Source organism: Anarrhichthys ocellatus, unplaced genomic scaffold, assembly GCF_004355925.1.
Source record: "Anarrhichthys ocellatus isolate YVR2014 unplaced genomic scaffold, GSC_Weel_1.0 scaffold25, whole genome shotgun sequence".
Classification (NCBI taxonomy): domain Eukaryota; kingdom Metazoa; phylum Chordata; class Actinopteri; order Perciformes; family Anarhichadidae; genus Anarrhichthys; species Anarrhichthys ocellatus.
Genome location: NW_022280055.1, coordinates 4543773 through 4556612, shown reverse-complemented (window position 1 = coordinate 4556612; position 12840 = coordinate 4543773). Strand labels below are relative to the sequence as shown.

General features: G+C 42.2%; 2 protein-coding genes across 2 annotated transcripts in view; one reads left to right on the top strand and one right to left on the bottom strand.

Moving 5' to 3' along the window:
* The window catches only part of LOC116391141 (uncharacterized), a 26430-nt gene extending 16031 nt beyond the window's left edge, over positions 1 to 10399 (top strand). Inside the window, exons 5-8 of the mRNA XM_031861422.1 lie at positions 7378 to 7498; positions 7673 to 7730; positions 8311 to 9730; positions 10307 to 10399. Coding sequence (XP_031717282.1) covers positions 7378 to 7498; positions 7673 to 7730; positions 8311 to 9730; positions 10307 to 10323 — 1616 coding nt within the window. The 3' untranslated portion in view covers positions 10324 to 10399. The remainder of the gene's footprint in view (positions 1 to 7377; positions 7499 to 7672; positions 7731 to 8310; positions 9731 to 10306) is intronic.
* gpr31 (G protein-coupled receptor 31) lies at positions 1996 to 4484 on the bottom strand. The gene is made up of 2 exons (XM_031861651.1): positions 3155 to 4484; positions 1996 to 2887 (listed from the first exon to the last, which is right to left on the bottom strand). Exons 1-2 carry the CDS (start codon positions 3710 to 3712, stop codon positions 2432 to 2434), a joined length of 1014 nt encoding a protein of 337 aa, XP_031717511.1. The 5' UTR covers positions 3713 to 4484; the 3' UTR covers positions 1996 to 2431.
* Positions 10400 to 12840: the final 2441 nt, after the last annotated feature.

The window sequence follows — 12840 nt, the reverse complement described above, 5'->3', positions numbered from 1 at the left end:
TATATAACTCCTTCTATTACACTGAATCTGTGTTATGGGGCGATGAAACCTGAAATGAATTTATCATTTTGAGTAGCCATATAATAGCGTTTAGCTGCATAATACAGCTGCAATAATGCTGCTTTCATGTCAGGACGATTTGTCAGTAAGTGTTTTATCAAAACCTGAATCTCAAATATTTGTATACATTTAGATGCTTTAAATGAACTCCAGCATGCGTTTCTCACTTTGTAGATGCCGGTGATTAAAATGAGTGACAGCAGTTGAGAGATATTGGAGCCCACTAATAAAGGTCACGTCCTACTTGCAGTTGTGCCTCTTTGGTGCATTTGCAGACCTACATAATCAAGGTGGATACACAATTTAAAGCAAGAATAAAGCCAATGTATTAAATGAACAATAGAGTCGCAGACAAAGGTCAAAACTACACAACTGAATGACAAAGTATACAAAACAACACGTCAAAGGCTTGTTTGATTGTGAACTCTGACTTCTTATTTAAGGTCATACTATATGTGACTTCAAACCATCTGCTCCTCTCTTTACTCCGTCAATATTTGTCGGGTTTTCACACACTTAGACACACAGATGTGACATTTTTAGAGATGAAGGGATTGTGTATATACAGTATATGCAATTCTTTGCTTGTTTGTGACCCTCAGTTCAGTACGCATAGGTCTTATTGTCTCTGCAAAGGAGGTCATATTTTTGGGTTCGGTTTGTCAGCAGGCTTAAGGAAGGACTACTGCCCTGTTTTTTTTCATGAAACTTAAGGTGTAGCATGGGCCAAGGAAGAACCCATTACATTTTTTAGCAGATTGGCCTTTGCAGTGCTCCTCTAGTTTTTAGTCAGGTAACCACATTAATAACGTTATTTTAATCTACTTTAAAGTTGTCGAGCTGGGGATCTTCCACCAAACAGGAGTTTTCCCTTGGTTGTGTTCCCACTTGATTAATCAGATGTTATGATAAATTCAACGTGACAAGGAAATTGCTTAACCTCCCACTGCACAAATGTATCATTGTGTTCTTGCAGCATTTCACCATTTCAAACAACGCTGTGACGAATAACAAATGACGACTTTTATGATACACAATGAGGCATCTTTAGCACAAGGATGAGTCTTAAATGAGCCTATTTATAGCCCGACAGTGATCAACAGACACAGACAGATCACTCACTGCGCTGTTACTGTTGATGATATCATCAAGGTGAGTCCAGATGACTTATATGTGCTCAATGGCATTCATGGGAATAAGTCTGAGTAAAGTGTTTTTTTTTAATCTGGTTCAAGGCATGATTCAGGATTAATATTGTAAGTGGAATTCTACATTGTTGAGGCGTGTCCTGCGCTGGATTCATGTTTGTCAAAGTGGGTTCTTCAAACCACAAGACAAGAAAATGATCCCGCACAGAAAATATGTGCAGCACTCAACATTAACCATCGACTTCCTGTATGGGCCTTAAGGGTTAAGTCTCGTGTATTAGGGGACCGACCATAGCGAAATATGCATCTATTTTGGAGTCGGTTACATGGACACATGTCATGCCCCTCCCCTCCTTAGTTCCCTTGGTTTGGAAATCCTCACCATTTACAGCTTCATAAAAACTGTATTTGACACACTTTCGGGTGACATGGCTATATTTATTTAGCCTTAACTGATGGCTTAGATAAAGGCTGCGTAAAACAGATAAGAGTCCTGTTCTTTTTTTCCCCCGCCTCCAACAGTTGAAAGGATTTTTTCATGGTCATAACTACTCGCTGTCCAAGACAAAAAGAAAAACAGATGTGCATACTTTGGCCCGAGGGGCACTCCCATTAAAAAAAATAAAAAAAGTTTGACTAAATACAATTCACCAACATGAATATATTCAAGACTATCAGGAGACCATTTGACCTGTTGAGTCACTACTACAGTATATCTACAATGCTCTGGAACATATATATATATATATATATATATATATATATATATATATATATATATATTTATTTAGAGGTACAATCTCGAAGCTCTCCGTTTTGTTCTCTTTAATGCACCTATGGGAATAAGCGGTATAGTTGCAGGTGTTGTTTTGGATCTCAATTCCCTGAAATCCAAACTGCGTCGGGAATTCCAATGTAATGTCAGTTTGAAATCCTGCAAATGCAACCTCCTTTTTTCATCAGTTACCAGTGTGTTACCTCACTCGGCGATGGATAGTGACTTACCTGCCTTTTATTTGAATGAAAATCATCAAGATTATTACTTTAAGAGTCAATAGAAAACAGAAAGTTAAATAACAACTGTACGTCTTGTCTTCATAGCGCCTTCAGAGTCCCTTTTCATAAAGTAAAAACATGTTTGGGGGCACACTGTCAGTCTCGGGTAGTATCCTTTTGGATCGCACAGGTGTCACCCCGCAGAGAAACAGCCTCCGCTTTCCCATTCAGATGACATTGCGTCTAGGTTGCGTGTTTCCCGTTGAGCTCTCCACCGGCACTTGATTGCCTTTCACTAAGAATGGGAAATAAGTGGTGAGGTAAAGACCTTTAAACTTGGTGCTGCAGAAGCAGTAGACCAGCGGGTCCAGCAGACAGTCCAAGTAGGAGAGGACCATGAGGCCGTCAAAGGCCGCGGCAGCTTTCTGCTGCGAGGCTTTAGACCACAGTTGGACCCGGGAGATCAGCAGAACCATCCTGGCTATGGTGCAGGGGAGGAAGCAGAGGGAGAAGACCACCATGACGGAGGTCACCAGGAACACTGCTCTCCTCAGCTTGGTCCTGTCCCCGACAGTTTTTTTCCTGAGCCGGTTGACGATGTGCACCGTGCAGTAGACCAGGATGAAGAAGGGGATGACAATCTGGGAAAAGAAGACCGCTTCTCGCATACTGTCCACCAACTCCTAAAAAATCAGAAGAAATCATCTTAATTTGTCATTCACGTCAACAACAAATTCTCATTCATGATTGGCCATTGTGTCCCCAAAATGTGTATTTCAAAAACAGCAAGTAGGAAACTCTCAGGCGATCTCCTGGCATTCTGCCTCCAGCCAGCTGCTGCCTTATTTAGGTTTTTGCAGTGAAATGTGGAGGTGAAAAAGCGAGAAATTGGAAGACAGACGCGTAGCGACAAGTTACGCATATTACACGTTCAGCGTGGAAAACATTACCTCCCTCGAAGTAGAGTCGGCATCGTAGCTGTTGCAGCAGTCAAAGTTCTTGAGCATGGTCGGGATGGTGAGGGGCAGCAGGAGCAGCCAGATGACGATAGAGATCTGTGGAGATTTCTTTAGAGCTCTCAGGAGATTCTTGCGACCGGGGTGCACCACGTTGAAATACCGGTCGATGGAGGTCACCGTCAGGAAGGCAATGCTGGCCCCGCGGTTCAAAAACAACATGAAGAGCATTCCTTTGCACACCGTGTCATTTGTGCTCCTCCTCTCCCCTAGGATGAAGTTGTGTGCCTTGATGGGCAAACAGAAGAGCAGGAGAATGTCAGCCAGCACCAGGTTGAACAGGAAGATGTTGTTGGTGTTGGATTTCCAGAATTTCAGCTTGAATATAAAGAGGTGGAGGACGGATGCGTTCAGAGGCAGGGCCAGGATGAAAATCACAATCATGACGGCCGCGTAGAATTTGTACAGTTTAATGTACTCTGCCCGGCAGTCGTCATCAACCTCATGAACAAGTGAAGGGGTGCTTGTCATTTGAGCAGTGAAATTGCTCATGATTAAATCTGAATTCGAAGCCAGAACGAGCAGTGTTTTTCCCTTAAACTGACAAGGTAAACACTTCACACATTAAGTCTCACCAGGCAAACACACACTAAAACACACACCCACACACAAAAAGAAAAAAACCCGCCAAACAAGTTTCTTCACTGTCTTCAGTTTGAATCTTCTTTTATGTTTAAGATCCCTCTTTTAGTCCTCGTGTGTGTTTCTGTTGTCCAAAGTCATGCAGGGTTGACTGTCCTGGTTTGTGAGTGCCAGTAGCAAGTCTGGAAGTGATCCTCCTAGTGTGCAGAGCAAATGCTTGACAGCTTCTTTGAGTTTGCCTTGCAGTTCAGCCCCGTGCTTGTGGCTCCGCCTCTTCTGTAGCCCGAGGAGGTGAGTCACCAGCTGCTTTTCTACTGGCGGGACCAGTGGGGCTGACAAGGAACAAATACCAGCCTGTAAGGTTTTAAATACAAGTACACCAAACTCTTTTTTTCTTAACCAGAAACTGATAAAACATCGAGCGAAGCACAAGCGTGGCGAGGTTTCTTTTGCGATGGAATCAAAGTCTGCTTGCCACTGTCAAGCACCGACAAGCACCGACAAGCCCCTGTGTGAACCCTCGAGGTGATATGACTTTAGACAGGCGGCCAATCAGTGGTGTGAAAAAAAACTGTTGCGGAATCATTTCCTGTTCTTGCAAAACATACTGCTTTTTTCCTGCCACAAACTATGAGAATTTACCATTTTGCTACTCCGATGGTTCAGTAATTCCCAGAAGCTACTGAATTGACTTACTGTTTCTCATAAAGGACAGCTTTTGAGCGCGTTTTGCAGCTTAGCAGATGCTACAAATGCTTAAAAAACGGGAGATATTCCGAGAAAGATTCCCCCTTAGAGTACGCAGATGTGGATCCCTGGGAATTGATGATGGATGTAAGTGTAGGCACGAGGAGATGGACATAGCGCAACTGTCAATGTCTTCTACTATGTAAGGAAAAGTAGACGAGGTTGTATGGAATGCCGCGTCCTAAGGGAGGAGGAGAAAGAGGGGGTTAGTCTTAGGCCTCACACTCAACTCTGCATGCCTCGAACTTTGCATGCCTCAAGCTCCTTATCTACTTCAGCTACAAGTTCAGGCAGCTCGATGGAGTCAAACAGGTTTTACAGATGTGACCTCTCTCCAAAATCATGATTTTTAAAGCGGCACGTACACTAGAGACTAAACGCATGAAATGTCAAAGTCATCATCAGCTTAAGTATCAATAAAATAACTCACATTTCTCTCATGTCATTGAACGGTTTTACTGCTTGGGAGGATTCATGTTGATGTTGATCTGGGAGTTAAGATTTATACTGAGCGACTGGAATGCTCGATTAAATTAATTATATCTTGTCTCGGCTTGCACCAACAGGGATTCATTTTTTCTACCCGATTAAATCAGGGTTTGACTTTGAATCATGTTGCACCGAACTTTAAAAGTATAGCTCAGAAAGAAGAAAGATTATATTCAAACGTCAGTTTAGAATTTACTCTCAACCTAGATTAAATTCAATTTCTGCTGCACCAAAACTTTCAACTGTAATTTGAAATGTGATCCAGCTATTAACCTTAAAGTTACACTTGAGGATTTAACACGAAAAAGAAGATCAAGTTCCAAGAAGAAAATTGAAAGACGGATTCAACCCAGTTAAGTTTATGATGCTGCTGAGTTTCTCTCAAGGCGGTGGTTCAGTAAAAACACCAAGATTCTCATTTTTCAAACATTCTCATTTTTTCCTCATTGTGTCAAGAGTTGTTTTCCTTACTGTGTTGTTGTCCGTTTTTTAATCTTCCATTATTTTGCCATAGTGTTACATTAACTCGGCCAAAACTTTTTTTTCTCAAATTGGAGCTTCTCTGCCAAACCTTAATGAGTAACGTTAGGCTAACTCACTGACTTTACAACGAGCTTCTAGCAAACATTGCAACAGCTACATTGCAGTTACATAAATTCGGGCAAACATTCATTCCCCATTTTGGTTTAAACTTTTTTTACTAGACAGAGGTTAGTTTTGGATTTACTCACTTAAACCTAGCTTTACTAAACTCTGATAAGAACTAATCTGAGATTGAATTAATCCATGTTGGTGGAACCCAGCCCTTAGACTTGACCTTGTCAGATGAGTACCTTTTTCTGATCCTTGACCTCCCTCTCTCTCCTGTCCACATTCCTCCGACAATGATTTAATTGTGTGTTGGGTTACTCAGTAAACTACGCAGTGGATCAAGGTATAATCAAAGCAAGCCGGCGCTCAGTAGCACAGCGATACTCTCTATCTACCTGCAGGATTAGTTTAGTGACTAGGATTGATAGTAAGGCAATTTCAGGTTGTATCTGAACACCCTATCCCTCATTATCTATCAAACTGGGAACACACACACACACACACACACACACACACACACACAAATGATTTATTAGTTACCTCGCTTCTCATGAGAAGTTTGGATATTTTTGCTATGGATATTATGAGAAATGTAATTTCTGTGACATTTTCTTCAATGTAGATCAACATGTCAACAAAGTGTATCCTTGTTACCACACGGCACAGAAATAGAAAAGAGTAAGTTGTTACAAGTTCAGCAAACCACAGCTCATTCTTATTTATATTCAATAAAACCTGCAGTTTCTGTCTATGTCATACTGCCCCTGTTGTTTTTGTGCTTTCAGAGTTTAATTTTGCAAAGTTGACTCATAAGACGTAAAGTACCATAATGATTCAGTCCATATAGCGTTCTTCATCTTTATTCTGTCAATAAACAGCACACAGATAAGGTGACTGTTGTCGATTTTTAAGGAAATATTAAAGTGGCAATAGACAAATTCTTTGCTTCAACTCATCAGTTTGAAGTAAATGTTGATTGCAAACTGTAATGGCTATAAAATGAGTTGTCTGTTTCCAATTTAAGAAGAAAAAACTGATGATATACATTCATTAAGAACATCTACTATTACAATGAGGTCCATATGACCTACATAAACAAACGAGACCATCAGCAGAAATATTGTCTATTTCTATTGTAGGTATTCTTAATGTCTGTCATCTGGTGCGATTCCCGGACCGCTCGGGGGAAACTGTCGGACCCTGCTGATCTAAAATGAGAGGTTTTCCAAAGGGAATCTGGTGCTCGCCAACACCACCGCTTTTATCTGCAGGGAACGCCAAAATCAACACAAACTGAAAGTTCTTTGTGTTAGCTCTAATTAAAATGTAATATTTCATAGGTACATTTTTTAGTTATTGAAATGAACAGTGGTTATTAGCCTAAAGGAACGTGATCATGGCTCTTGAATCCAGCAGGACTCTGACAAGTCCAGCGTTGCAGCATCAGAGGCCAGTCAGACAGCTCAGCAATCAGCCTAGCGTCCTCAGATTGTCACGCTCACTCGTGACTCCAGTAACACTCCCTGTAAGGTTGTACCTTCTGCTATAACTCATTCAGACTCTTTCTCACTGTCGTCCGTACTATCTCACAGCAGGCTGAAATGTTTGGCACTCATCCGGTCACATATTTTGGGCTTCCAAGTGTGCACGCTGTGAAGCTTTTCCTCCTCCTCCTATCCTGCAGATTCACTCCTTTCTGATCTATCAGCATCATATACAGTACTGTGTATGAATTGTCTCCCACTCAGATGCATTTAGATCCAAAGAAGAGACAGCAGACCAGAGACACTTGCCTACCACCACAGAGGCCGATCAGACTGTAGACAGAGACCAGGACCCAGTCGGCCCCTCTGCTAACCCTGCAGACAGGTACTCAGACGGTTGCTCTACAGCTCTGGAGGGTTTTTGGGTTGTGACTCGTAAACCCAATATATGGTAGAACATGTGTGCCACTTCTTTGTTACCTTAACCCTGCTTTGATATTATTTGGTAATTTTCTTTTCCAAATGTCACTTTAAATGTTCTTTTAACGCTGATCTTCAGGGAGTGTGTGGAGAAGCAGCTGAAAGTGCATGAAGTCTCTGAGCCAAAGCAGCTGCAGGTATATTCCATAATGGCATAGTATGTACAGTAGTACTGTAGGACAAGTGGCAGATTAGACACCACTTAGATGACAAAAAACATATCACCAAAACTCAAATGCAAAGATGTATTACTGTCACAGAATAAAGTTGCATTGCTGTTCTTTAAATGTATCGAATGGGACTGAAAATATTCTGTTGATGTTTAATCTGTTGGATTAAACATAAAAAAACGTCTTCACTTTTATTTCAACAAATATATCAGCTTTTACAAGAATTTCACAGAGCTGGGACCGAATAAAAAATATGAATATGGAAAACATTTTCAGTCGAATTGTATTGAACGGAAATAAAACAATTTCGGTCATTTGTTTTCATTTCTTTATTGTGTCACTGTGTGTTCTATTGCTCTTTGAATCTCAATTATGTTAATTAAAGGAGAAGAAAACCAAACAAAAATGACTCCAGGCTGCCCAAAAACATTCTCACCATCAAATTATTAGTTGCCCAATTGGGCAGAAAACCACTGTAAAGCACGCTAATAAACGGCAATATCAACATGACTCTGAAATGATTTTTCTTCGATCTTTTCTTTTTCAGAACCTTAGTGGGATGGTGAGGTTGACAGAGAGGCGCTACTTCTTGCGGGAGGGTGAGGGCGATTCCAAGATGTACAGAAATAATCTGAAGGTCACCGATCAGCAGGAGGCCCAGAGGAGTGCTTCCCTCGGCCGGCAGCAGCTCGGCGGGAAGTTAACCTCTGGCATCCACAGTCGCTCCCCTTCCCCGTCCGCTATCTTTAAAGACGAAGCGTCGCAGCTTGAAACCTTCCAGTCTTTGACCTTTCAGCCGGATCATGGCCGAGAGTTTGGGACTCCACGAGACTTTTGCCAGACCGCCGAGTGCAGCCAGAGGAGGACCCCGACAGAGATCCATGCTCCGGTTCAGGTCTGCAGCCGAGAACAAACCTACTGCAACACTCCCCTCGTGCCCCAACCTGAAACTCCACCTGTCCAACTAAAACGTATCCCTCATATTCCTGCAACAACAGGCACAGAGGATAAACGTGGCCAATCACAAGAGAGAAAGTCCAAAGAGAACTCCTGTGTCAAAGAAAAAGATGACAGCGATGAAGAGACAGAATGCAGAATTAATCAATCACTCTCTGAGCAGACACTCTCTGTTCGCAAGCCTTTCAGGGAGAAAAGGGTGAAGCGCCAAGAAATGGAAAACGTGGGTGAGACCGCAGGACTGATTGTTGATGAGGACGAGGTGAAAAGTCAGTTTGAATTCACGGCTCCTCATAGAAAAACGGCTGCGCGCGCAGGTGTTGCCACCTCAGAGGATCTATGGGAACAATCCCTGCAGCAGAACAACACACACGCGTGGACACCCGAACATCCCAGCGCTGCGTATGAATCAAACTCAGTGCACCATTTCAACATCCGCCCCCCTATGAAGGACAACAGGGTTTCCCCTCGGGCCTGGAGAAATCAGGAAGTTATTGTTAGTTTTAAGATCATGGACGACCACATGGAGAGAGTCTCAAGCTTTAACATGGAAACTCTATCAACATGCTGCGATGAAAAGAAAACACACTCTCATCTTTGCCAGTGCAGCAATTCGAGAGCGGGAAGCAGCACGGGCTCAAACTGGGTTAAAGGTCAAAAGCAAGCTGCTACAACAACAGCGGAATTCTGTCTTGACACATGTCAAGTCCCAACACCTCTGAGAAGCAGCACATTTCCCACACATTCCACCACAAGAAGCATTACTGGTGGTGATGGTAGTGGCGGGGATGATGAAAATAACCCACAATCCCAGTGTCACCAGTTTCCCAAGCTCCCATTCCCTCCACCCTGCCTCGGCCTCCAGGAATCCCATTTATATCTACCGGAGGCTGATTATGGCAACGAGTCTGAGAAGGAACAAATGTTCCCGAAGATCCAGAAACAGGATCAGCAAAAATCCTCCTCCTCCAGCTCCAACAGAGATGATAAAACTCAGGGGGATTCTAATGGTAATTGTGATGTATGTATGTAAAGTTGCAATCTCGAAGATCTCTGTTTCGCTCTCTTTGATGGCACCTGTGGCGATAAGCACTGGTGTGTTCCATGATGTCGCTGCCCTAACTGCGCTGCTTGTGATTCCCCCCCCGGGAATGTCACAGCCCCCAGGAAGAGCGCTGAGCTTTAAAGTCAAATTTGACATAGTAGCCAAACCGTGGAATTACAACTTCCAGATCCGTCACTCAGACTTTTTCTCGTAGACTAACATTGGGAAAGTGACATTTGTAAATCAGTGGATACTTTTTTTCTCCAGCTCTATTTTTACATCCATGATCACCACATACACCCAGTTTATTATCTTTCAATTACAAGGGCTTTCAATAGTGTGCCATAGGCTCAAGCCCCACAATGGGGCCTTTGAGCCTTTGAGCCTATAACTCCTTCGGCAATGATAGATTGTGACTCATCAGACATTTAGTTCAATGAAAATCCTCCAGGTTATTCATTTCAAGCACAGATCACCTGTAAATAGAGGCAATTTTCATCTGCCTCTTACAAGTGACCTTTGTGTATTTCTTTATGTCTAGGGCTCAGAGAATGTTGAAGATACACTCACCGAAACCAAGAAGGAAACCTGACGGTCCAGACGTAACGAAAAGGGCACGAACATCGAGGGGATTTCTCAGGTAAAAACTGATATTTTATAGCATGCAAAATAGATTCTTTTATATCTATTCCACATCTAGCAACGCAGCGTTGGCTCGGGAGATAGGTTGGTATCATTTTCATTAAGAAAGTTTTAGCTTCCTTTCTGGTTTATCATCATATCTTTTATTTCCTTTTAAAGAAAGCACAGACAGGAAATGATATGCAGACTTAACAAAAAAATGCCATTGACCTGTTTCAGTAATTCAGCGACATTGTATCAACAGTTTTACAGTAGACTGATTCTCAATGGAGGAAGAGGATTGGCTCGAAAGACCCTGTTAAACTACGAGATGGATTGAAATGAAATTTGGTACAGACATTTAATAACTTCAGTGATGACTGACTTCTTAATCCAGCGGCGTCAATTCAAATTTGTCCCAATAATTTATGACCAAAACCACTTGCAAAACTGATATATTTCCCATCAGCCTCAGCTATACTCTGTGTTCTGTGTTTCTATGCAGAGAAGGAGCGGATCAGAACGATGAGGTGGAGAGCAGAGAGCGGAGCCAGGACGTGAGGAATCAACACATTCTGCACAAACTGGAAACTGGGGAAGTCCAGGTCAGTTTTTTGGGTGGGAGGAAATACTGTATGTCTCGGCCTTCGTGCAGACTGCAGGCAGAAGCGCCCCCAAGCTGTGACTCAGATCATTTGATTAGAATCAAATGAAATCAGATCTTTTGGGCCACTTTCATATGTGGTCCTAATGCAACCTCTGTCTGAACAGCCATACAGGAATTCAATGCAACTAGCCCTTGACATCATGACATTTTGGATAAAATCTGTTTTAGTGACACGATCCCACCGCTCCGACTCTGCGTCCGTACAGAAGCAGCAGCCGTTGCTCCACAAAAAGCCATAATTCAAAATGTGTCTCTCTTTCTCGTCATTCGCTGGCCTCCCGTGCACATCAGCTTGTAAATGTAACCGTAAACACGGAGTGCAGTGGCCTCCGTGTTTACCTCCTTACAACAGCACGCTGTGTGTCGCGTCTAAGCTCTTCTGCGCATGCGGGTCAACTCAGGACCGGGACCAGTCCTGGAATCTGATATTGGCCACATTAGAAAAATAATGTGAACAGCCAAAGAAAAAAGATCAGATCAGAGCAATAAATCAGAATTGAGCACCAAGGCCTGCAGTGTGAGTTTAGCATCTGTGTCAAACCAGACGTAGGGGAAGTAGACTAATGTCTCTTCTAATAAAAAGATAAAACAACATCTGCATATCACTCAAGCCGCAAAATAAACATTGAATTGTCAGCTGTTTTGCTGCAGTGTTACTCGACAAAAAGCCTTCGCCTTTCTCATGACATTTATTTGCCCATTTCACGACCACAAACCATGAAGCAGGTCACACCTCCTCTCCTCGCCAAGCTGCATACACACATGTGATAGTTGCTCATTGACATGATGGTGAGCTGCCTTGTGTCAGAGCCTTGCCTCTGTAATAATTTAATATCCTGCATTTCTCCAAAGCTCCCTCCAGTATTCCCTTAAGCCATGGATGTCGGCCACACCCATTGGTATAGAGTATGATGCAGAACTGGTACCACCGGTGGTGTATTATCATTTGCATTTCGTTGGAAGCGAGCTCTTTGAAAGCAGTACTTCAACTTTGCTTTCAGAAACCCCTTTTAACATTTCAATACAAGGATCAAGGGTCTGAAGAGGAAATGTGAAACCTTCCTCTGGACAACAATAGATTGTGCAATTGTTGTAGATGATGTCATGCATGTGATGCAGGGTGCTGCTGGGAAATTACCTGTAACCTGAAAAGCTTTTCTCAGAAACCCTTCTCTGTAGAGCAAATGACCATAAAGTAGGACAAAAAACACTTCTCTTAAGCAGTTTCAACAATAACAACAATGTCTCAATTATGGTGACTAAATCTAATCAACATATATTTTCACTTTGTTTAATTATAATATTATTTGTGTACTGTAAGATTTTGAGGATATCTCTTTATTTAAAAAAAAGCAGCGTAGTTTTATTTTTGTCATTAGAAGATAGTGAGATTAGACAAAATTTTATCCGAATTTATTCAAGCTAGGTCAGTAAACAGCGAAGCATGGACAGTGCATTGATTAATTTATATATATATAAATGTTTTTCTCCAATAAAAATATAATATTACGATAATGTAATTCTATTATTGGCTAAAGAAGACGGAGTGTTGCACAAGGACCAACTGAAAACGGTGGTTCAGGGAACTTGACTCAAATCAGCTTCAAGCTGTTTCCTGATAGAGATTCTTTTCTTGTTAGCTGCAGAGCGGTTAAACACGGGATGGCGTAAATCTGTGCAAACATTTACAAACAGACTCCCACTCCCTTCAAGTCAGCGCCTGAGTCACAACCAGAGCTCTGTGTGTGTGTGTGTGTGTGTGTGTGTGTGTGTGTGTGTGTGTGTGT